Source organism: Chaetodon trifascialis, chromosome 5 (genome assembly GCF_039877785.1).
Source record: "Chaetodon trifascialis isolate fChaTrf1 chromosome 5, fChaTrf1.hap1, whole genome shotgun sequence".
Lineage (NCBI taxonomy): Eukaryota > Metazoa > Chordata > Actinopteri > Chaetodontiformes > Chaetodontidae > Chaetodon > Chaetodon trifascialis.
Genome location: NC_092060.1, coordinates 15,330,208 through 15,355,318, shown reverse-complemented (window position 1 = coordinate 15,355,318; position 25,111 = coordinate 15,330,208). Strand labels below are relative to the sequence as shown.

The following is a 25,111-nucleotide window of genomic DNA, read 5'->3' as shown; positions in this document are numbered from 1 at the left end:
TTCAGTTATGCTAAATCTACATTTTGGAAACATTTCTGATAGCTAGAGTTACTTTGCAGATTTTGCACACAAAAATTATTACAAAATATTAATTAGGCACACAGATAAAACACGTTGATGCATCAGTAACAATAATCCAATACTGTGTTATATTACAAGAACACTGACAGGGCTCATTCCACTTTTAATAATTTGAGTACATTAATTCGGTTTGAATTCTGTTTTGAATGCGAGACTTTTGGGGATTGACTTGAGTTTACTTCAGAGAACAATCTGCGTATTTCTCCTCCCATGAATCTTTACACCGTATATTTTAATCAATAACGCGCACAAAAAAAAGTTTGTGTTTTTTTTCTACAGTTTTCAGGGAGAAAAAAAGTTTGCGCCCACGTAAACTTTGCGTGATGACGTCATTAGCATGCTCGCTCTCTGCTTGTTGTGGCGTCTCCTTCCTCCGCACCCGTCCCTCCGCGCTGCTGCTGGAGTTCGCTAGGAGCCGGAGGAAGGTCTATCTGTCGTGACAGCCCGTTCTCCTGAACTTTTTCAAGTCGGGGTTGTGCCTGAAAGCCGGAGAGAGGGTTTTATCTGTGTTTTCGATCCATGGGAGTGCCCTGGGAGCGGCGAAGGGAGAAGGTAGGTCTCGCTGCTGCCGCTGCCGCCTCCTCTGCCGTCCGTTGGTCCGTCAGAGCTCCCAGTTCAGCCCCGGCCTGACTACCGCATTGCTGCCGACAGAAGTGAAAATACGGCGAGTGTAGGCCTCGGTAACTCTATAACCGACCACAGGAGAGCTGAATTTAACTGGCCTTCGTGTTAGTGTGACTAGTGGCTGTGTGAACCGATGATTTCTGAGTGTTAAACCACCAAGTGGCAGCGCTGCTGCGGCCGCGGTGTGTCATAACGTTACACGGGTGACTTCATACCTCTGTGTGTGTGTGTGTGTGTGTGTGTGTGTGTGTGTGTGTGTGTGTGTGTGTGTGTGTGTGTGTGTGTGTGTGTGTTTCAGAGTGGGCGTGCTGGAAGCGAAAATGATTAATAATGTCAGTTTTACACCTTTGTTACGTTACAGGGTTGTCAGTGTACAGAGCTCACCCACAGACCCACGCTGATGCAACTCCAGCCAAATGAATGACATTTGTTCAGGCCGGGTATGCTCAGGTTTTTAAACCTATACGAAAACAGGTGTAGATGAGATGAAAGCTAATCCTGGAGCTATATTTCACCCCCATCTAGTTTATTTGGCATGGTATGTCAGAGGCAAGATTCAGCTTGTCAACAAAGCAGGCACCATGTGTGCATGGGATTAGCCTGTCATGTCTGACGTGAAGCGTGTCAAAGCATGGGCAGGTTGGCATGGGTTGTTTTAGCTAGCAGTGCAGGGGGATCATACATACAGTATATCTGCACACATGTGAGAGGAAACCAAGAGAAGAAATGTTTCAAGATGGAGCAGTACATGTAGTACTGGCATCCTTTCCCATCGGCACACCTTCAGCATCCTTCATCTTCTTCAAGAGACTGGTCTCACCAGTCTCAGCAGACATCACCAGTGCAGCACCAGCAGCAGCCTAGATGGAGTTTTACCCGCCCTTGTGTGTTTTATAACTCTGCTACATCAGGATGAGACGCTGAGCCTTTGGGCCATGCTAATCTGATATCATAGCCAGCTCACTGACTCCCATCCAGCTGCCAACTGAGGGCCAAGGCCACGTCAGACCCCAAGGCTGGGCCGAGCTGAACTGGACAGTCGACACGATGAGCTTTGGTTGAGGATGGTGATGTTTGCACGAAGGTCATTTCGCTTATCGACTCCTGGACAGAAGGGTTGAAATTAACCAAATGCCATCCATTTATAACAATGGATTTGAAGGCACAAGGGAAGGAGAGCATTGTACTCATCTGCCATCTTTTCATTCAAATTTATTCTAAATAATAAGTGTGCAACAGATCAGACAGACAGCTCAGCCTTTTGCAGGTTTATATCTGTTTGATATTTGGTGACTAAAAGCGCTTTATTTTGCATTAAGTAAACACTATTAACAAGGGCAGCATAGTTAAGGGAAATATGAGAATTGAAATCGATGTTTTTTGACAGTTAATATCTTGGTTGGTGTCTGGGTAGAACAGGTTGGTCCTTAATTGTAAATTTGGTACATCCCAGACTCCAATTGTCCATGTGATGAAGTGTCCTTAAGCAAGATGCTGACCCCCAAACTGTCCCAGATTTATGTGTTGAGAGAAATATATTCCTCATTGGACAAAAGCCTGCCGAACAAATGCCAATTCATTTGGGCTCTATGAATTGTACTATTAGATTATCCATCTTCAGGAACTATGTGTATAACTTTTTCTTTTAAACATCACACTGTTTATACATATGAGTGAAACTTCATCTTTTAATAACAAAAAACTAAGTTTTTCTTCTCAGTCTGTCGCTCAAGCAAAATCTAAATGAAACTGGATCGATAATGTCCCCAAAGAGAAAGCAAGCGGCTAAATGATTCCTGCGTAGAAAACAGTGTCACGCTATACTGGCAGGCTGTCACTGAAAGCGCTCTTGCATGCAGCCTTAATGATGTTTGGGAAGCAGACACCAGTTAATAACAGCGTTCTCTTAAGAAACGTCTGTGATCAGCCAGCGTGGACCACAGTTACTGTCAGTTTACCAGGCACTGTTGTTCTCTGTTAATATTGTGACTGAGTAAGTTTAATTAATTGTTGAGGCTAAAATCACAATCATAACACGGGTAACTGTCTGTCCTCTGGTTGGTATCTGCCCTTTTATTTCCCCCTCTTCTGATGAATATTGCAGAATGATTTGTACCATGACTGTCATGACTGAGGTCAGGCAATGTGATTGTGCCAATATGATCACACCTTTACTAAATATGTCAGTGGTGGAACAAGTAGTTCAGCTTGTTTATTCGATCTGCCTTTATGTCCTGTTCCTTTGATGTACCCCACTTGTAAACTGCCTGCAATGGCTTAAATTTCCTTTGGGGGCATTAATGTTCAATCAGTTGATCAATTACTTGTCAGCTATTAAATAAATCCCCAACTATTTTGATAATTGCTAAACAGAAAAAAACCTGTCAAGATTCTCTTCTTCCAGCTTCTTTAATGAGGATATTTTAGAGTTTCTTCACTCCTCTATGACAGCAAACTGAATATCTGTTGATTGTGGACAAAACAAGACACTTGAGGACGACATCTTGGTCATTTTATGGATCAAATAATCTATTCATCGAGAAAGTCATCGACAGATTAATCAACAATGAACATAATCGTTAGTTGCTGCCCTAATTGAATCCCTTTGAATTTGCCGGCTTTAACAGGTGCCTGCTGGCGTCTTTCTTTCTTTCTGAGCTTACATACAGTTTTCATCTCGCTTCAGTTGTTGCCTGTCAGTGTCTGTATGTCTGTGCTGAGTCAACTGTACATTTAGCCCATAGTTGTGCCTAGCTTGGCAGAAAGTGAAGGCTTGTATATACATTGTGCTGCAGCTGAAATGAATTTTAGTTATGATTTATGGCCCCTTCGTAGTGTTTTTCAGCTTGATGTATGTGTTGTGAATCAGTGCACCACATGTTGAGTTAAAAAGATCCTGGAGAAGAAGTGCCGCTGTTAGTCAACACAGCTTCCAAGCTAAAATAGCACTATGTGTTTCGCCTAGAGGGAAATGCTTTGCAAGATAATTGTTGTACAAATTGTTCACGTGCGCGTGTTGAATTAGTGGCCTAGAATCCATGCTGTCTGCAAGAGGATCTTTAGTTTTATTCTAATTGAGCACAGCCGAGGCCTTAGCGTGTTGTTTTCGCCGCACCTGCATTTTAATCAAAGTGGGAGAAGTGCTGCTTGCATGTCCGAATCAGAGTGTTCATCAAAAGCCTGTCAGTACCTTTCAGTCACCCAGTGGAGATGTCTGCGAGGAGGCCAAAGGGAAGATGGAAGAAAAACAGAAAAGGGCAGAAGAGTGAGAGAATGTCAGGAGCATAAAATAACAACCAAGGAAGATAAAGCCAAGGAAAATGGAAAGAGTGAGGCGAGGATGGAGGAAGTAAGGGTCCTTGCTGCTCTCTCCCCCTGGGTGTAGTGAGAGAGCCAGCTGGACGTGCATGTGAGGAGGAGGAGGAAAGGCCGGGGAGGAAGAGGAAGAAAGTAGATGGTGATGAGAAGGATTCGTTTGTCATCTGAGTAATGGTGTGCTCGCAGACCCACACCTACTGCATCTGAAGGCATGTTTTTGTCAGTATTTCTCAAAGTAGTCGGAAAAGAGAAGCGACGGCATGTTCAAGAGCGATTAAAAACCCGGGCTCATAACAGAAGCGAACAATTCAGAACAAACCAACACAGGAAATAAACAAAAAAACAAGATGACAAGCGGAGACTCTGAGGGATTAGGTAATACAATCAGATGAAGACATGCAGCAAACGCGGAGGAAAATACTTCAGCCATTTTTTCTGCACGGTGACAAACTTCACTGCACCGCGATGAACATCACTGAACTAATGGTGATGAGGAGGATAGTTATTACTATTGCAGCAGTTTTTGTTTTATATTGTATTTTTATAAATACATTGTCTAAAAAAAATGAATGTGGTAGGTAGGTAGGTAGGTAGGTAGGTAGGTAGGTAGGTAGGTAGGTAGGTAGGTAGGTAGGTAGGTAGGTAGGCTAATTTTATCATTAAGCTTTCGGAGTTTGCTGTCGTCCTACCTGAGTAGGTTTTGCCAACACTGATCCATACATAAAACAATGATATTAGCGAGGGCTGCGACAATTAGTCAATTGATATTTGTTCATTTCTAATTTGCTTAAAAGCTCAAAGTATGAGCTTATAAATCTTAAGCTTCATTTCTTCAGTCACCAGCCTTCATTCTATTACTACTAATAATAATGTTTGTCATTATTATTGTCAGATGATTTGGTAATAATATAGTGTACTAAATCATTTCTGAAATGGCCTTTTTCTTTATTTTCATGCGATGGAAGCCTTTTTCTCCTAAGATTTTTTTTTTTTTGAGTGCTCATTGCTTGTCAAAAGGAAAAGGCTGAAGTATCAGACTCCGTTTAACCTGTGGCTGTTTTCTGAAGGAATTACAAACAGCCGTGACCACTTGCTGTTGCATAGCTACATAATTGTGTGTCCTCGCCCACACACACACACGCACACACAAACCCTGGCCAAGAATAATACTCCTCCACTTCCTGCCTGAGGAGTCGATGCTAACACGGACATATTTTTTTTTAATATAAACACACAAACACATCGTGTGTTAACATCTTTTAACATGTATTAGTTACCATGTCCTCATCCTATGCTGATGGCTACACACATGCTTGTTGTGAAGCTGGATGCAAATCAGAGAATAATGAACACACTCAAGCTGAATTCTGCCAGCATCAGTGTGTGTGTGTGTGTGTGTGTGTGTGTGTGTGTGTGTGTGTGTGTGTGTGTGTGTGTGTGTGTGTGTGTGTGTGTGTGTGTGTGTGTGTGTGTGTGTGTGTGTGTGTGTGTCTTTGTGTTATGTATGTGTTTACTGAGCATGAGTGTGTCAGCATGAGTTTAGAGATGGCAGTAAAAGCCTCAGGAACTCCAAGCTGTCAGCTGCCTCTGTTCTCCACTACACACACACGCAGACACACACACCAAAACATTTACAGCCTCGGTTTCAGTTCAGCTCCAACCCACTGTTACCTTTGTCGGATGAACAAACGGGGCAGAAAGTGGTGATAGATTGCTTGGCTTTGGACTGGGCTGAAAATGAAGGGAGTGATGCCAGGGACTGACAGATGGAGCCATATTAGGTCCTGCCATTCACTGTGGATCATTTGAGTGATTCAGTGGGCTGAAAAAAAAAGTTTTTTTCGTGCAGTAACGTCATCGCACTGATGTAAGATTATTAATGTCATTTGGAGATAGGAGATTTTGTGCACAGCTGAAGCACCTGGCATGAAGTCAGTCATGCTGTTTGGGTGTTTATCTGTTTCTTTTTTTTTTCCGCCCCCCTGCAGACAGTGCCGGTGGTCCTGACTGTTCAGCAGGATGAGTGAGGCGGAGGGCCAGTTCTACAGTGTTCAGGTGGGAGACTCCACCTTCACTGTTCTCAAGCGCTACCAGCAGCTCCGCGCCATCGGCTCTGGGGCCCAGGGCATCGTCTGGTGAGAGGCTGTGCTTTTTATTAGCGTGTTGCCAATTGTGTCACCAGCCGAGGGTGTTGTTAATGTTCCGAGTTCCTTCTAATTGCATAAACATGTCAGCTGGTGCTATTGTAGGCTGATTTCGCACACAGAAGGAAAAGCGCCGGGGTAAATGTTGAAATGAACGATGGCTGGATTCATTTAGCTGCTCCAGTTTCAGGGTCCTGGTGTTGTTCATGCTGGCTCCCTGTCACACTGTCATATCTTTGTCTGACGAGTCAAAAAAAAAAAAAAGCCTATTACAGCCAATATCAGTCTGTTTGTCGAGCACATGAGTTCAGAGTATCCCGTCTAAAGTGAAGAGAGGAAAGTCTCTAGCATCATTACCATCACGTTAATGGTAAGTCAGACGATAGCTTCGCTCTGCAGGATGCATTTATGTTCTTCCTTGATAACCTCTGTCTCTGTCTGTTCCCTCCTCCATACACTGCGTGACTAGCTCTGCTCTAGATACAGTCCTTGGTATACCGGTGGCAGTGAAGAAGCTGTGCCGGCCCTTCCAGAACCAGACCCATGCTAAGCGTGCCTACAGGGAGCTGGTGCTGCTCAAATGTGTCAACCACAAAAATGTAAGACTTCTATGTAAAGGGTAGGTTTCCATTTAATTGAAGAAAATAATCAAGTGCATATATGTACAATCAAGGTTAGGTTACTAATATGATTCCAGTGTAAGTTTCAGGGACAAATTCCAAAAAGAAAAATATGAAGTTTATCTGAGACTTCAGCAATGTCAGTTACAGGAATCAAGGGGGAATCATCCAAAGTAAATCTAGTTTTAGTTCATAATTCCTTCTTTGCGTGTCCTCGGTTTCTGCGCTGAATTTCAACGTAACTGAAGACACTGTAACTTTGGAAGGTACAACCCTAACGCTTCGATTAAGTCAAAGTACTGACGCCTCATGTTAACCACAGCTAAAGTTCAGAATGTGTTCTGCATACAGTGAGGATTTTATCCCCTATCAGTTTGAGCCTATTAGAAGTGTGTTAAGAAAGGAGCACTGAAAGACCAGTATGAACAGGAAGAATGAATACAGCATCAAAAGATGTTTCAATGTCCATCTGAGGGCCTGGCTATTGCTTTAAGACAGACTGGAAAACTATCCTGTAAAGTGGCCTCTTTTTCCTTCATTCTGAAATATGTGTTATATGTTTGATAGAGATACATAAAGTATTCTAACACAATAAAGCAGTAAAAATCGTTTTTTTTTGTTCTCGTCTATTATTTCATAAGAAACTTCAGAGTTAAAAGGATGCCCCTCCATCTTTCATTTGGCTGCATTAAACTGGCAGCCAAAGCACAGACTTCGAGATAAAAGATATTGAAATAATTTACCGACTTGAGGAAAAAGAGAGGGTCAGCTCGCTGAATGTAATTTCTTGCTCAAAGTGAGAGAATCCCGACAAACCTACTCGGAGCTCTGCCCCCGGTTGGCTCGCTCTCCACACTGAAGTGGATGTAGTGGATGGGAGAGTATCAGAGTGGACTAATGGCCTGTCTCTCTGCTTGCAGATCATCCGTCTGATCAATGTGTTCACGCCTCAGAAGTCCCTGGAGGAATTCCAGGACCTGTGAGTGGCAGCGGAGTGTTTTTTGGCCGCAACAATCTACTCTGTGCTCTCTGTGGGATTCAGAGAGTTTAGCTGAAGCATTTTCTTTGTGTGTTTTCTTTCATTAAACAAGCATTACCTATGTACTGTACCTCCTGTCAGCCTCCTCTATTGTACTCTGTTGCTTTTCATCCTCTCTCTGCTGTGATTGCTTATTTTTGTTCGTCACTGTTCCTTCACAACTTTTCTGCCTCTTCTTTGTCGCACTTAACTTTTTTTCACTCCCTCATCCTTTAGGTATCTGGTGATGGAGCTGATGGATGCCAGCCTATGCCAGGTGATCCACATGGACCTGGACCACGAGAGGATGTCCTATTTGCTCTACCAGATCCTCTGTGGCATCAGGCACCTGCACTCTGCTGGCATCATCCACAGGGTAACAGGACAAGGAATAAGTGTGATTTGTGCAGTGTAAAGAGTATCTTAATATCAGGCTGAAAGCAGCATCCTCTGTAGTTAAAATTTCATGTTTGTGACGTCACTGCTGGGTGCAGCCACACACCTGCAGTAAACCTCAACACCACTGCTGTAAGGCAAGGTGATAAACCAGCGGATGGCAATAGCTGATGTTAATTTGCTCATTAATCAGCCATTAGATCAAGAATCTCCTTAATATTTCTTACCACATGAAAAGTCACATTAGAACATTTGAGCTTTTGACCGAATGGGGGGATCGAATGTGTTTAAATGTTCAAGTTCAAGTCTGTCTCCAGCTGCTGTCTGCAGACAAATCTGCACCTCAGCGGTAATATTTGTGTGCGTGTGTGTATGTTTCTGTAGATTTATAGAGTTTCTCTCCCCTCAGGACCTGAAGCCCAGTAACATCGTGGTGAAGTCCGACTGCACTCTAAAGATCTTGGATTTTGGTCTGGCGAGGACGGCCTGCACTAACTTCATGATGACCCCCTACGTGGTGACCAGATACTACCGCGCCCCGGAGGTCATACTGGGCATGAAGTATAAGGAGAATGGTAAGGACAACATGCACCAGTCTTAAAACAGTAGCTCTAAAGATCATGCGGTATCTCTGAAATGTTGACATGAACTGAGAGGGATGGATGAAGGAGTAGGTCATTGTTGACTGATATACGTTTATCATACATTCACTCGAAGCTTACCTGTATGACAGCTAGTATGCAAAAAAATACATATATATCACAGAACATAATGCAGAGCACAGCGTGAGGTAATTAAGAAACAGTGTCATCATTATGTAGTTTGGCTAACAGACACAGTTTGAGTAAACAAAGGTAATTTCACTTTTCACTCGTAAAAACCAAGTCACAAGTCTTTGATCCAGTATCGGGTTGTTATCTGCTATCATAATAATGATAGCATAATTTATAACGTGTCAATTGTCTATAAAACTCAGTAAAGTTGTTCATGTTCTTTCTAAACTAGCTTTACTTCAAGGTGATGCATGAACCATCACATAGAAGTAGGATTACAAACAGGAAGCAGTCAAAGGACTCGCCAAGACTGGCCGAACAGCAAAGTCCTTTTGCCGGATCAAGAGTTTATGCACCGTTAAAGCAGTCACCATGAAAAGTGTTGCCTGTTGTTTAAATGTGTGATTTATGCATTGTGTTTTTAGATTAGACCTGAAGTGGTCCGTCTGATGTGGAGACGTTATCAGAGCGCAGAGAGCTTTCAGCTTCGGTGAAACTGAAATAGAGGGAAGAGAGGAGTTAATGGCTGTTTGCCACATACACACGCTCTAAAGCAAACAGGCGACTCGGAGAGCGAGCGTGAGACCGACTACATCCTACTCTGCTGAGCGCGCACACAGGGAAAGTGATGAAGAGAGCAACAGCTGTGTAAACTGATAAGCAGAGCTGCAGAGGCGAGGAGAAAGGCCTGGAAGGCTGCGGCTGCTTCCGGAGCCAGAGAGAGAGAAAAGAAAGCCAGCCTAAAGATGAGCATGATGAAAGCATGGACCAAAATAACAAGAGCCTGTGCTCTGGCTTAGTGCTTATCATTCAGATATAAACCATGGAGCTTCATTTTACTCTGTATTTTGTGTGCGTTATAGTATGTGGTTGATTTTGTCTCGTCATTATTTGATATCTTTTCTGTATGTGTGTTGTGTTCCCAGTGGACATCTGGTCAGTGGGGTGTATAATGGGAGAGATGGTAAAGGGCAGCGTCATCTTCCAGGGCACCGACCGTATCCTTTTCCGCTGTCTCTGTGCCACTTGTTGTCCCACTTCTTCTATCTTTCACCCTCCATCCTCCTCCATTTAGCACAAACTGTCTCATTCATCTTGCCAATTTTCTTGTCTTAGTGTTCCTACACTTGTCTGTCATTTTCCTGTCATGTCCTCTATACGTCATCTGTGGGAAAGGATCAGTCCTGCTCTCCGGTACACCTCTGTTGAAACACAGAGCTTAATGTGTTTCACGTCCTCTTCAGTGATTATTAATCTGTGGAGTTGTTTTTCAGATAACGTGCTAATTGAAAGAGGGAAGCAAATTGACGCGATTCAATTCATTTGCATTTATATTGGCCGTTTCTCCGTTTTTAATGCGTTTAGTCACCTCTTCACTCACCAGCTGCTTTCAGTGGCACTGTCCATTTGCACCTGAGTAGCTGAGAGTGGATGCAGGGTGCACTGTGATTCCAGGGTAGTTTGCTTTATTCATTCTAATATCCTTTTACTGCTATTGTAAGTCAGCAGACCCACAGAATGTGCATATCTGTATTTTTAGCCGCGCCAGTGGCGTGGTTCAAGGGATGGCAATGTTGGTCTCTGTCGGTCCACCGCTTTGGTCCAGCCTGAAATATCTCAACATCTGCTAAATGGAATAGCACAAAATTTTGTACGTACATCGATAATTCCCAGCTGATGTATCCTGCTGTCCTGACTCTGACTGTTCCTCTAGTGCCACCTTGATGTTGATTTTTGTGGTCTTTAGCAAAAAGTGGTAAAGTTATGAAATTTAGTATACACGTTCGTGTTTTCCTCAGGATGAAGTGTCATAACTTCAATAATCCTCAGACCTTTTGTTTGTTTGCACCATTGTCAGGTTTCAGTTTCTACAATACTTCAGTTTATGTTCAAATATCTACAAAGCTAATGACATTCTCATCAGCCTCAGCTGCACTTTTTGTGCAAATTAGCAATTGTTAGCATGCTAAACTAAGACAATGAAAATGGTAAACATTATACCTACTTAACATCAGCATGTTAGCATTGTGAGCATGTTAGCATGCACCACTGTGCCTAAGCACAGCTTCACTGATACACTAGCCTGACAGTAGAATCTTTATTTTATTTATACATGTTGTGCAAAATGCATCAATTTCAAACATTTATCTCCCGCCTAATCAAATCTTTCTCTCATTTGCTGACATGTGTACATGCCCATAATGCATCTGACTTTTCCGTAACAAGCGTGTTTCCAGACATTGACCAGTGGAATAAGGTGATTGAGGTTCTGGGCACGCCCAGTCTGGAGTTTATGAACCGACTGATGGAGACCGTCAGGAACTACGTGATGAACAAGCCACAGTATCCTGGCGTCAGCTTCGCAGAGCTTTTCCCGGACTGGGCCTTTCCTTCTGATTCCGAACATGACAAGCTGAAGAGTAAATCTGACACTAAAATACACTTGTTTACACTTTAAATGCATATTTTTACAGTTCCATTTCATGGATGTTTGAGAAGATGGCCAGATTTCATGGTTTTGAAATCTCATACCAAGCACGCTGCCATAATGTTTACATTTTAGTGAGGCATTTGTCTGCATTATATTGATGCAACGAGACATTTGAATCATCATGTAGGTCAAAAGTTCCTCTGCCCTAATCTGTGGCATTTAGAGTCAAAGACCACATCACTGAAACCAGAGAACAAATCTTGACTCTCTCAGAGATGTTACCCAACACTACAAGGGGAAATAATCAATTCTAATGAAGGCTGCTAAAATGAAATGATGTCATGGTCATTTCCGTATTAACACTGCCCTCTCTCTGTTGCCATAACAGCAGGTCAAGCACGGGACCTGCTGTCCAAAATGCTGGTCATTGATCCTGAATGCCGCATCTCTGTAGAAGAAGCCCTCAATCACCCGTACATTCACGTGTGGTACGACCCCGCAGAGGCCGACGCGGTGAGGAGACTGCTCCGATGTTATCGATGCCGCGGCTGTGTGTGACCTTGCTGATGTATGTATTTCTCTTTGTTTCTCAGCCTCCCCCCCAGATTTCAGATAAGCAGCTGGAAGAGAGAGAGCACACCATCGAGCAATGGAAAGGTAGGATGCACTGCCCTCTAGGGAAACCTATCAGCAGTGCAGCTTAACCTTCTTTGCACTTTAATTAAAATGACAGGAAACTAAGCCTATTAAGAATCATGTTTCGCCCATGTCTATATATATATATTTATATGTACGGTATATACAGTAGCATTCTCATTCAGTCTTTATTTCTGTCATTTTCTACATTGTAGATTCATATTGAAAATGTTAAAACTACGAAAGAGCACATGTGGAATTATGTAGTTAACAAAAAGCAAAACGTGTTTTAGATTTTAGGCTACCTTTACACTTAGGGAAAACGCGTATGTTTTCATGCGGTTTGGCCTCTCGTTTACATGCAAACAGAGTTTTTTTCATGGAAAACGATCATTTTTAAAAACTCCAGCCAAAGTGGAGATTTCTGAAAACGCCAGTTATGTGTTGGCATGTAAACTGGGTTAAACGGCATTTTAGGTTCCGAAACGTCACAACATGCGACTGAAAATACTTAACGTCATGTGAGCGACCTGTGTTTACACTCGCGCCCGTAGGTTTGGCATAGTTACGATGCGCTCGACGGCGTATTTATCAGGGTTCATGTAAACGACAACATTTTTGAAAACGATGTTGTGTGCACGATGTTATTTTTGAAAACGGAGGGGCCAAAATATCCGTTTTCCAAAATCCCCTGCTACGTGTAAACGTGGGGTTAGATTCTTCAGAGTATCCACCCTTTGCCTTGATGACAGCTTTGCACACTGTTGGCGTTCTCTCAATCAGCTTCGTGAGGTCGTCACCTGGAATGGTTTTCAGTTAGCAGCTGTTCCTTATCAAAAGTTGATTAGTGGAATTTCTTACCTTCTTAACACCTTTGAGACCATCAGTTGTGTTTTGCCACAGTAGTGTTGGTGAACAGTAAATAGCCTGAGTCAAATACTGTAGTAATCTACATTATGGCAAGAGTCGCCCAGCGAAGTAAAGAGAAACGACAGTCCGTCATTAGGTCAGTCAATCCACAACATTTCTTACTGCATACAGTAAGTCCACATGTTTTCTTATAGTTTTGCTGTCTTCAGTGTTAATCTACAATGCAGAAAATATATATCGCTGGCAACAGGAATTAAAGAAGTAAAATTTAAGTTACAGTGTGACCGATTAACAGCAAATTGATGACATTTCTCAGAGCTGATTGCAGGACCACAGTTAATTAACACATATCTAACGACAAATTGACAATCTAGCTGTAAAGCTACATTCTGAGTGTTGACAGCACCAAGCGTTGTCTGGTTTTCTACAGAACTCATTTATGAAGAGGTGATCGACTGGGAAGAGAGGAACAAGAATGGGCTGATGAAAGAAGACTGCTCCGGTACGTACACGCTCCATTCTCTTTCATTGTCTGCAATATCAGGCAGCACAGTGCTGTCAGGAGTCAGCACAACGAGCTCCACTAACTCTAGATGTTATTCCTACATGTACAACTGCCTAATCCTTGAATGTGTGTGTGTGTGTCGCGTATCAGATGTGGTGTCAGGTTCAGCCTCCCAGTCCTCATCAGCCAACGACATCTCTTCCATGTCCACGGAGCAAACCTTGGCCTCGGATACAGACAGCAGCAGCATTGACACGCTGACGGGACCGCTGGATGAGAGTCAGTGAACAGTCCATGGCCACGTGTGTCTGCCTGTCTGCTTCCCTCAGTTCCCATTTAGAATATCCAAATATCACTTTCCTTTCTTCTCTTTTCACCCTTATCCCCCTATTTTCTGTATTCTTTTGTCCTTTTTTTATCCCCTTTTAATCCTGCATTTCTCTTCTTTCCACTTTAACCTCAGTGAATAGGTCTATTTTTTCTATTTCTTTTCTGTGTGCGATGTGCTGGATCTTGGTGATTCTCAACAACTTCAGACTTAGTTTCTGGACTGCTGCCCAGAATTCAAAGCTATCTATTCTATCTATTGGCTCAAAGGTTTATCTTTCTCTTCCTTGTGGATATTGTTTAACTTGATCAAGTATATATGATGTATGCATCCATATGGATTTTCAGGTTGCCAGGAATTAGGTGGGGGGGATTGTTGTTGGTTCTGTACGCCTGTATTTTAATAGTTTTATTTTTTTAGCAGATATTTAGTTGAGACCAGAGGTTATTGTCATCAAATACGAGCAGACACGCACTGAACATAGACCACAGCAGCCAGCTGCTGTCATGCATGTAACGCCAATATGAACAAAAGCTTACCATAAGTCAGTCGCGCCGACCACCTGATGTCCATCTGATGATCAAACGCTCATCCAAAGTTTGATCGATCCTTTAGCAGCTTGCAGTATTGCAGATCTCCACCGTGGTGCTTTCTGCACAGTGTTTTTAAATTAATTGGCTTGAGTGATGTGGATTATGAGCTTTTCCTCCTGACAGCTAGGGGAAGCTGTGGTTGCAGTGTTACAGTTTTCTTTCCTGATTATAATGTACTGTATGTAAAGATGTTATGATCTGACACTTATAGTTGCTGTAGACTCTTTTACTGCTAATAGATAAGGTGTGCTTGTTTTGTTAAGAAACTCGGCATATCTGTAGAACCACATATTGCAATCATCCCCATTTGAAATAAGGTACTGACTAACAAAGTGTATATCACAAAAAAAAGATCACACTTGTAAATTCAAGAGAGGCAAAAAGAAATGTGGTATTTATTTTTGTGTTCATGCAAAATGTTGCACACAGTCAGATTGAGGCTAATGTCAGCAGAGCCTCTTGTCAAAACATTTCATCCACAAATCAATACATTGGCTGCTCCTTTTCTAAACCATTCCATTCGTCCTGGAACAGTCACAAAATTGGTCATGAATCAGACATCATGTAGAACGCAGTCAAACACAGATAACAGTGTTTAACTTGCATGAAGGCATTAAATAAGATACCGTTGTTCTTGTTATAAGGAGAAATCGGTTCAGGTCAGTTCTTTCATTTACAGAAACTTGATGTTCTTGGTTCTGAAAAGCCTGTTTTTGATGCAGATGTTTTGTTTGTTTTGCTGTTTGTTTTTGGTCTTGTAAGCATATATTTGTGTGTATTATCAAAATGTACTGTGCAGCGCTCTCCTTCATTATCTCTTGTAATTGTCCTTAAAGACAGCAGTGGCCTGGTTGCAAAGGCAGCGTCTGTGGAGGACGTTGGCCCCTCAGCGATGTTGTGGTTTAAAATGAGGATGTGACTGTGGAGTCCTGGATGAAAATCTGGACATCAGAACTCCAGATGGAAACTCAAAAGCGAACCTCGGAGCTGCTTTTTGCAGAATTGATTGCACAGTGTGATGGACATGCAGAAATACGACACTATGGAGTCACTGGACTTGAAGCACCATGTTGTACACTATATTTTCCTTTTATATACCATGACCTTATTCTTTCAGTCATGCCTTAAAAGACCAGAGGAGTGGCCAATTCACTCCCAAAAATCTTACAAGATAAGGACTGAGCATTACAGAGCATCCTGTGTGTTTACCATGTTGTTAAAAAAAAAAAGAAAAGCTCCATTGTACACACTGTACATCTCACGTTTTTGTTCCGTTTGTTTCTCCTTTTATTTTCAGAGATGTCCTGTGTGACTGCAATGACCACAATATAATCACTTGGCCAACATCTTATGCCCTCACGTAACTAATAAAGTGGACATCAGTGATTCATTTTCTTTCAGTGATGTTGTTTTGTACAATTCTCAGATTCTTAATGAAGAAACGACCGTAGACTTGAACCATTCCCAATCAGGGAAGGACATATTCTGCTTGGATTTTGACAAACTACAGTGCTAGAGCCTCTCTAGAGCTTAAAGACTAGCCGGTCTTGTGCCTTCTGTCCTTCTTTTTGCACACACTGTTCATATCATCACACTTTTTTTTTTTCTTTCCTCAAAAGCTCTTGACGATACATTCTGTCTTCTTGGCCTCATTATTGAGCTCTCCAAACGAGTCAAAGAACTGCTCCATCTCCTTCTGCAGGCTGGCATTGTGTTGTTCTGCGGCAGCCCGAGCCCTCTCAGACTCCACGATCTTAGCCTGGACGACCTGGTACCAGTGCCGCTGCTGCGCGAGGTTTGTTTTCAACCGAACAACCTCTACCTGCAGCTCTTCATTTCTTTGCTCTAGGCTGGTGGTGAAGACATGAGGAAGAGGGGAGAAAGACGGCAATATTGAAATGACTGGGTCTGAGCAAGAGGCTGAGAGCAGGAGTGAGAGGAGAGGTCTATTTGTTGGGCAATCTGTAACATCAGTATGTTGATTGTTTGGTTTTAGTAGCTTTGATTCTTAATGCCTGATCTGGTTGGATAACATAAAACAGGTGGCTTTTAAGGTTGAGTGAAATTGTACAATTAAATCCATCCACTGTATCTATCGCCTTCCTCCTCTGTTGAGCTAAAAGAATCGTCATTTTCCTCTTGACCTTCCAACCGGTACCAACCAACCTTACACTGAGACTTGCTCTATCTATATCAGTAATAAATGAGGTATGTGTTGTGTCTAGGTCAGCAGCATGGCCCCTTAAATTAGCTCTCTTTCCAGTGCCATGAGCCGTTCCTATAGGTCAACCACACAGGCTGTGCTTTCTTTCTAATAAAGCCAAACTGCTATTTTTCAACAGAAACACTGAATTTGTAGTTTAAATCAGCGGAGGAAAGAATTATATGTACATCCAAGTATTTAATGCAGTAGTCCCTGAGATATCCTGAGATTTCCTCGATAGACTGACATGAGAGGTGGTTAAACAGAAGAAATAATTATGGCTTCAGATAGTTCAGACTTAATTAGTCATAATCTTAGTATTGTCCATGTTGTAAACAGCACATCGTGGGAGAATTTGGGGAGACTTAAAAGGAATAACATTTGATGGCGCACTCAAACTAAACAGGAAATAGCATGACACTCAGGTCAACTGTGGCCTGGGAACATTATGTTAAAAATGGGCTGTAAAAATGTCAGAGGCTAGTCAGTAAATTGAAAGTGTAATACCGAAGCCAAGAATGTAAACACGTTCAGTTTGGGACATTTTGTTTGTGTCTTGTCTGTGCAGCTTTATAACTGACATGCAGGACCAAATGAAGTAGACATTACCTGATTATCCGTGCCTCATACTCCTCCCTCTGTCTGACTATTTGCTGTTGGAGGCTGGTGAGGAGGCTACGAAGGGCACTGGCAGAGGGGTCAGCCAGGGGTACAGGTGGGGGCACCCTCGGAGACCAGGATGGCTGCTCTGAGTGCTGGGCTCCAGCTGGGGGCCACAGAGCCTGGCACTCAGTTTGGGATAGCTGATGGGGACTCGCTGCGCCTTGCTGTTGCTGAGGAGGTGACATCGGGTACTTGGTGTGCTTCATCAGGTCCCCCTGTTTAAATCTACAGGACCCTGAGTCCGGCTCTGGATCCTGTTCGTGCTTCTTGTCTTGGTCTGGATTCTGGTCCTGGTTGCTGGAACCACTTTCAGCGAGGATGATTTCACAAGAAGACCAGGGGCTCTTGTCTTCAGTCACTCCCTCTGCGTCCATCTGTCCCTGGATCTGCTCAGGGGCCCATGCGTGGTACAGCTGCTCCTGCAAGTGCTCCTGGAAGCTTGTTTCCATGTCAAAGACCTCTTGGAGGCTGTCAGGGGTGACGGCGTCTGGGAGGTTATCATACAGAGACAGAGCACTCCTGTGCTCCTCGCTCTGTGATGGGCTGTGGCTCTGGTTTAGATGAGCTCTGTCCTCAACCCCCCAGCTACCTCCCTGTTCTCCTCCTCTCTCTCCTCCTCTTGTTCTGTTTATGCCTGGATCCAGCTCTGTTTCCCAGCCCAGTCTTCCCAGGCCTCTTCTCCAGCTGCAGTAGCTGTGATCTGGCCAGTCGCCAGTCCCTCTTCCCCCACTGACCAGTGTGGGAACCTCAGCTGGGGCCAGACCAGGCAGAGGGCTGCAGGGGCCTGGGAGTCTGGTTACAGCCGGGCACACAACCCTACTCTCCATTTCCTTTTCCCTGGCCATCCCTCGCTGGGCAAAAGGTGGGCAGTTGTCGTACAGGGGGTCCGTGGAGCAGGAGCTGGCTGTGGTGGGGGTCTCAATGGGAAGACAGTGCAGCTCCATGATCCCACCATGCACATGGGGGTGCTGAGAGCCTTAGATAACTGCCCTCCCCTCCTCTCTCTGCTGTAACTTGGGATTCAAGTCTTGGGTTGTGGATTTGTCAGCGTGGTACAGAGTCTGTGCCAAGTGCTGATGTGTCGTGGGGAGAGGAAGGTGTAGGAGCCCTCCTCCCCTTTGGCTGGCTCTCTGCTGTGAAGCTGCCGCCTAACGGTGGACAGGTTATAGTCAGTGTGTGTGTGTGTGTGTGTGTGTGTGTGTGTGTGTGTGTGTGTGTGTGTGTCTGTCTGTCTTTCTTTAAGCAGGACTGACATCAGCTGTTACTTTAGCACAGCTTCTGAGGGAGGGACCAGGGTGTAATATAGTCTGGCTCATTCCTAAAGACAGTCACACATAACTGCAACCACAGAAATAGACAGTGGCCATGGGCACAAAGTGTGAGGCGCACACACAATGATCCCCAATGATCCCCATCTGCGCACAATGTTTGTTTATTGAAATGTGCCGAAACACATCAGACTTAAAGATTTGATATACAGTAATACAAGATTTTTACTTTTACTGCATAATGCTTGCATTAGCCTCTTACTTCAGCTCGGCCATTGATTTTCCTTCTCCGTTTTAATGCACTCTGTCTGCGTTAATGCTGTAGGACGTGTTAACAGCTAACTGCTTGTACTGTAGACAGAAGTTCACCCCATGGAATCTGCCCCAGTGCATTTATCAAAGCTCCCAGAGCAGCTCAGCACCAAAGCAGTGAAATGTTGACATCATCAGGAGTGAGGCGACAAGTGATTTAGTGTCACCTGCTATTATCAAATCACGGAGGTTGCAGATTTAACCCACACTGTGTGGTTGAGAGGGGACATGTGGCTGATGTTCAGGGACATTGTTTGTCTCATTGCAGGTGTACAAAGTGAAGGACACAAAGGGATGACAGGAAGAATCTGCAGAGAGAGAGAGAGAGAGAGAGAGAGAGAGGCTAAAAAACAAGACACACACAAATCCTCAAACACGCCAGTGTGTCTGAAGACCACAAGGTGGAGCTATAGACAACAATATGAAGAGTCCTTGCTGTAAATGGGCGGTGTACACTGAAATCATTTAAGACATTTTGAAGACAAGATGATGCATTCAGAGAAATCTGATTTGATTTTGTTCTCAGAATTATTTCTTTGTCGTTTAAGATCATTTTGTGAGCTTCTTGCCTTTCATCCGTTCTTGTTCAACTGGATGTTTTATGGCTTCTGTTTCTATCTGAAGGTTCCTTTTTGGTCCATGTTTGATTTGTAGAGAGAGGTAGTTGGTTTTTGGTGCCCTATAAAGATCAGATAAGGCCAATTGATCCACTAGTTATCTAACAGCCCAGTGAATAACTCCCTAATTACACTGATGCCATGGAGGAACCACTATCAAGGCACTTCCTCTTGATCAGAGGAAACATCCATACATGCAATTTGTCCTTAAATCACTTCCAGTTAAACAGCTGCACAGAGGAAGGAGGAAGTGACGTCAGTCAAAGGTTTTTTTTAACAACATGTACTGCCTTTGTTTTTTTGTTTTTGATTTACTCTGTATTACTGAGGACAAAGGCTTCCTTCCCAACTCACATACATGTTCTTTTTACTTGTAGTACATATTGCAGCTGCCCTTACAAAGTATGTCCTGTTGCCTGCTGTTTTGCAAATAATTGGGACATGCTACTTTGTTGTAATTTGCGCCTTGAACTTTGACCCTCTTGTTCCTACATCTGTCGCTGTCCATAGTGCGAAATTTGAAGTAAGAAGATGATGAGACTTTGAAGGGGCACAAAGGCTTTGTGCGAACCCTGCTCTCGGCGGCCCAGTTGATGTGACGTATCTTTCACTGCACAGATGATTGTGGGTCAGAATAGCCAGAAAAGCATGCTGGCTTGCATACTGCAAAATGCAATTTGACATACTATGAATTGGTACATACAAAATCTTTTACTGGTGGACTAAATAGCATGCCAGTATGCTATTGGACCGCTGCAAATGTGTTCCATCAGAGCCTTGGAGTGTCACAGCAATTTTTCACGAATCAAGGGCGCGCTGCAAACTTCACTTGTCCATCAACGCTGATAAAACTCCACTCTTATCTGCCCTATGTAAATCGCCCAACGTCCTTCAAGACTGCACAGACAGAGGAGGAATCACAATGTTTTTCAGTGTTTGTAGACCTACTCTGCAGCATTTAAATGTGCCGAGTTTCCTCCCTGTGCCATCCTGGCCTAATACAGGCAGATGTGTTTGAGATGTTTGAAAAAATGCTCTGAAATGTCCCCTCTGAGACAGCAGGGACTGCATAAAGAAAACAACCAGCTGGAATACAGACTTGTCCTTTAATCTCGCTCATGTCCCTCTGAGGCTTTGCCCTGACCTCCACCTGTCATTGAACAAACGCCATCTTTACCCCCTCGCCCTGAAACCCCTGTGACTGATCACAGCTGGATCTCCACCGCACAGAGGTTAAGCTTCCTCTGAGATCCCTTATTGCCCCCGGCCCTCCCTTCTCCTTCGTCCTTCTCCACTTCCTGTACATCTGCATAGTTGTTTGTAGCCATGACGACAGAATCCATGGCAACACAGATCCCCATGGTTCCAAATAATAAAGGTGGACGGAGGAAGGCGGGGGGGCGGATCTGTGGCTATTTTAGCAAGTGTCTCGATGGAGAGTAATTGAGGAGGGCCCTTGTTAACAAGAGACCGGCTCTGTTTAACAGGCGAAGCTTCCAAGGGCAACACACAGCCAGCTTCTCTTTGAACTGCTGAGTGGTTATACTGAGGCGTAATGTATAGCATACAAATTCATCACTGAGTATAAAACTTAGACAAACCAGGCAAAGTGTGGCTGCAGAGGACTGACGAGAAGTCAAGCAGATAGGCAGCAACTTGGACTGTTAAGGAGAGATAAACAAGCAGACAGCGTTTGTGTGTAAAGCAGTGGTATGTTCCTGCACGCAGGTGTGTTTTTGAGAGATTAGCATCCTCGCCTCTCTTGCCTCTGATCCCCAAACTGTGTGTGTGTGTGTGTGTGTGTGTGTGTGTGTGTGTGTGTGTGTGTGTGTGTGTGTGTGTGTGTGTGTGTGCTTTAAAGCTGCAGTGCCACTTGAGCAGATTATATACTGTTTCATTGCTGTTTACTCGTGTTTTATTAAGACGAGCATGGTTTCCGATGCAGCAGTCTCCTCGGCTCTCACAGAGGAGTCATACTTTGATGCTGCTCTAAGTACGTTGCTTTAGGGTGTGGGGCATTTATTCTTTTTGTTTTATTCCAATATTCTGAGCTTCAGAGGCCGCGCTGGAAAATAATTAAAGGTATACCAAGCAGGAACTGCTGTTAATGTTTTCAAACACAACATTCAAACGTTGCCTCTCCTACCCGGCTCAATGACATCAGAATTGCAGTGCTTGTATGTGCACTATGAACTACTATTCATTCATTCATTCATTCATTCATTCATTCATTCATTCATTCATTCATTCATTCATTCATTCATCCATTCATTCATTCAGCCTTTATCTAAATGTCAAGGAATCATTGAGAGCATGCCCTCATTTCCAATGACGTTGACAGTATTTGACAGAATAGAATAATCATGAGAAAACAACAGAACGCAGTTAAAAAAGCTACATTCAAGACCGCAGGAGTTTGTAAAAATGGTTTTAATGTGTGGAAAGCTGCTGGGGCTCCCCCTGCCTACACTGCCAGCCTCCAGAGGGGTCCCACCCTCACCATGGGTCTCCAGCCTGGCCTCCAGAGGTGTTTCATCGTAAGTAAAATTTTAAATGCATAAATTTTACTTGTAATGGAATATTTTTTACAGTGTGGTACTGGACCTTTTCCATAAGTATATGATCAAACACTTTCCTCCACCACTGGAGACTAAATTCAGTATGTTTAGGTGACAAAAGAATTTCTTTTTTTGATGGCATTTCATCGACATCACCAGTAACCCACGATTTCAAATAAATTTTTTTTCTGAGCACTTTCTGTCCAGGTTTCTTTCTGTCCTTCGTGGCTTTTCAAAGTGAATATATGTTGTCCAATCAAATGATAACGAACGGTTCCTTTTTCCAATAGCATAGTCTAAATTAGCTTCCTGATCCATGACAGGAGTAATGAGGGTTTTTCTTTAAAGGAGGCACAAAAGTAATAATCAAATAAGGCTATAATTGACCTTAGTTTACTTGACATAGCTTTACCAGATGGATGAGGACCATTTTTCCAAAGGACATCCCCTCATTTTGTGTTTTCACGATGATGGTAAGAGTCTCAAACCTTCCACAGGTGTTCACCTGGGTGACAGCAAAGCCCACAGCACACGATTCACATCATTGTCTGTGTGTTATTCAGGGTCGGCTCCTAAACTTTCCCAGAATATAACTCACACCCAGATGAACAGAATGAAGTCATGAAGTGTCTGCACCTCAATCTCATCCATTTTACACAAGCGTCTGTTACGAGGTTTCATTCAACACAGCGGATTATTTGAGAGCACGAACAAATCTTCAGGCACACACTCACATGCACACACACTCCTACTCTCACTCAAACAATCCCACATAGATTTATCTATTGGAGTTGTGCGTCATTGGTATCCATGTGTGGGTAGGTTATGTTGCTGCCATGCTGAATTGGATTATATTGCTTTTTTTAAAACCATCTCTCCATATTCTCTTGGCACATTTTAGCGTGTGACACGTTCACGCCTGCCAGCCAGCGTCCACAGGCTCTACAGTTTCATTATAGCTCATATCATTAACATTTTGATTAGATATCTCCTCCCATCATCTCCTGAGGCATCTGTGATTATCTACCAAGTAATACGATACATTTGTTTGCAGGGTTTTTTTCTCATCATGGACCATCATACATGTTGGCAGTCAATTAACAGACCTGGCAGAGTTACCATGGGAACAACTTCTTTTAAAGTAGACAGGACGGGAGAGAGCACTCAGGAGCGACACCTTTAACAACCAACCTGTCTTTGTGGCTGACTGCAGCCCAAAGCAACTGATGCATGTGTTATATGTATATCTGCAACCGCCAATTTGCATCACACAGCTGTCGTCCCGGAGTAAGGTGAGACAGATGTTACACTTTGCTCGAGCTGAAAATGAAACGGAGGGGACGAGAATTTCAGCGGAAATCCCCTTTGAGCAGGGACGTTGTTAAAGTGTCCTGCTGTCAGATTCCTGGATGAGCAGAGGAATGGAAAATGTGTCAAAATGAAAGCAATTATTACAGATATTTTGGATGGATGGAGAGAGGGCAAGGACGGGTTTGAGGAGTAAAATGATGACAAACATGACGGAGGACAGAGCGAGAAACAAAGTGAGCACAGTTAAACGTGCAGCAAGTGAGGGAAGCCCAAGCAGACATGGAGGAAAAGAAAGGCTAAGGGGGCTGAAAATATTTGTGTGGGGAGAAAGAAAACAGTATATTGGCCAAGATATGGAAGGTGAAAAGAAATATGCCACTGATTTGATGACTTATTCAGGCTTTCTCTAGAGCTCTCTTCCAAGAATCCCTTTGAACAGGAGCATATTTGAAGCGTGTGCGTATATGATAGTGTGTCTGTCAGTGGGAGGTGGAGCAGGGGGTGTTAGAACCGTCAAAAAGACAGAAACAGAGTGTGAGAAGGTGAGATAGGGAAGAAGGAGGCAGGAGGAAAGAAAGTGCTGTAAACAGGAAGACAGCATATCAATGCTCTCCTCTGCACTGTGAAGGCTCAGCAGGGAGGATATAAATATAAAGCCCAGCAATGACGAGAACGCAGAACCCACCAGAGAACCAGACTCGGTGCAGTTCCAGCTCCGATGACGCGCCCTGCAGAACCTGCATTCATGAATCAGGCCTCGGAGGACATACGACACCTCCTGCTGAAGTTGCATTCAAGAATCAGGCCAGGTCAGATATAACTTTAAAGGCCAGGAAAGAGGAGAGAGCAGAACCCATCAGAGAACCAGACTCTGGTGTGGTTCCAGCTCCAGTGGCATTCCTTGGAGAACCTGCATTCATGAATCAGGCCAGGGAGGATATAAATTTAAGTCCCAGCATTGAGAAGAAAGCAGAACCCAGCAGAGATCCAGACTCCGGTGCGGTTCCAGCGCCGATGAAACCCCCTGAAGAACGTGCATTCATGAATCACAACAGGGAGGATATATGACATCCCCCGCTGAACCTGCATTCAAGAATGAGGCCAGGGAGGATATCAATTTAATGCCCAGCAATGAGGATAAAGAGTAACTTTTACATGATGCAGGAGTCACAGAAGGAAACAACGAAGTGACAACTTCCGTCAAGTTGCTTGCATGATCACATGATCTGCATGGATCATCACATGATCACAGTAACACTCTTCATTTTTCTTTGTTTTCATTGATCCTAAACTAGAACCCAATCTAATTACAATGCCTGAAAAAAGGCGGTGGGGCTTATTTGTGAGCTGCTGGTTCTCCACAGTCAGAGGGAGGCAGAGGTGAGTTATCACTGAGGAGTCAGCAGAAATACTGTATGACTGCATTACTGCTCATCACGTGTGGCTGACGACCAGTTACCCCTCAGGTTTGAATAGGAATAGCTGTTAGCATTAGCTTATTAGCCATTTGAGAGCAGTTTTCTTCTTGCTGGTGAACTGTAGACTGTCGCTCATGTTTTGTTCCACCTGCTGCCTGCCTGTTGCCCAGTTTCCCCTTCATCTAACCTGAATATGCCCAGGATTCGTGAGGGCATGATAACATTGTACGTACATTGTTATTTTATGCTTGTGTAAACAAATGAAGCGGCCTTTACAGTTTTTAGGCCTCCACGCTCCCGAGCAACGACCCAGGCTATCTTTTCTTGTTTCCATGTTGATATCACTGAGTGTCTTTGTGAGTGTGGGCCCACAGTATATTAAAGAGGTTTACAGGTTAGAGGTACTATTCACCATTGATATCAG

At 43.6% G+C, this 25,111-nt stretch overlaps 2 protein-coding genes across 2 annotated transcripts; one reads left to right on the top strand and one right to left on the bottom strand.

The window, feature by feature from the left end:
* The first annotated feature begins 415 nt into the window (after nucleotides 1–415).
* Nucleotides 416–15,727, top strand: mapk9 (mitogen-activated protein kinase 9). The gene is made up of 12 exons (XM_070961920.1): nucleotides 416–633; nucleotides 6,012–6,158; nucleotides 6,637–6,766; nucleotides 7,708–7,766; nucleotides 8,043–8,181; nucleotides 8,611–8,776; nucleotides 9,901–9,972; nucleotides 11,212–11,394; nucleotides 11,794–11,918; nucleotides 11,999–12,062; nucleotides 13,342–13,413; nucleotides 13,567–15,727. The coding sequence occupies exons 2-12, from the start codon at nucleotides 6,043–6,045 to the stop codon at nucleotides 13,701–13,703; spliced, it is 1,263 nt and encodes a 420-aa protein (XP_070818021.1). The 5' UTR covers nucleotides 416–633; nucleotides 6,012–6,042; the 3' UTR covers nucleotides 13,704–15,727.
* LOC139330941 (uncharacterized) lies at nucleotides 14,707–18,147 on the bottom strand. Its single transcript, XM_070962176.1, has 2 exons — nucleotides 17,150–18,147; nucleotides 14,707–16,187 (listed from the first exon to the last, which is right to left on the bottom strand). The coding sequence occupies exons 1-2, from the start codon at nucleotides 18,145–18,147 to the stop codon at nucleotides 15,950–15,952; spliced, it is 1,236 nt and encodes a 411-aa protein (XP_070818277.1). The 3' UTR covers nucleotides 14,707–15,949.
* Nucleotides 18,148–25,111: the final 6,964 nt, after the last annotated feature.

Coding starts and splice junctions, on each gene's coding strand:
- LOC139330941 (XM_070962176.1), bottom strand. CDS start 18,147: ATGGAGCTGCACTGTCTTCCCATTGAGACCCCCACCACAGCCAGCTCC. Junction 16,188..17,149: donor TATGAGGCACGGATAATCAG/GTAATGTCTACT, acceptor CTTCACCACCAG/CCTAGAGCAAAGAAATGAAG.
- mapk9 (XM_070961920.1), top strand. CDS start 6,043: ATGAGTGAGGCGGAGGGCCAGTTCTACAGTGTTCAGGTGGGAGACTCC. Junction 8,777..9,900: donor CATGAAGTATAAGGAGAATG/GTAAGGACAACA, acceptor TTGTGTTCCCAG/TGGACATCTGGTCAGTGGGG. Junction 12,063..13,341: donor CACCATCGAGCAATGGAAAG/GTAGGATGCACT, acceptor GGTTTTCTACAG/AACTCATTTATGAAGAGGTG.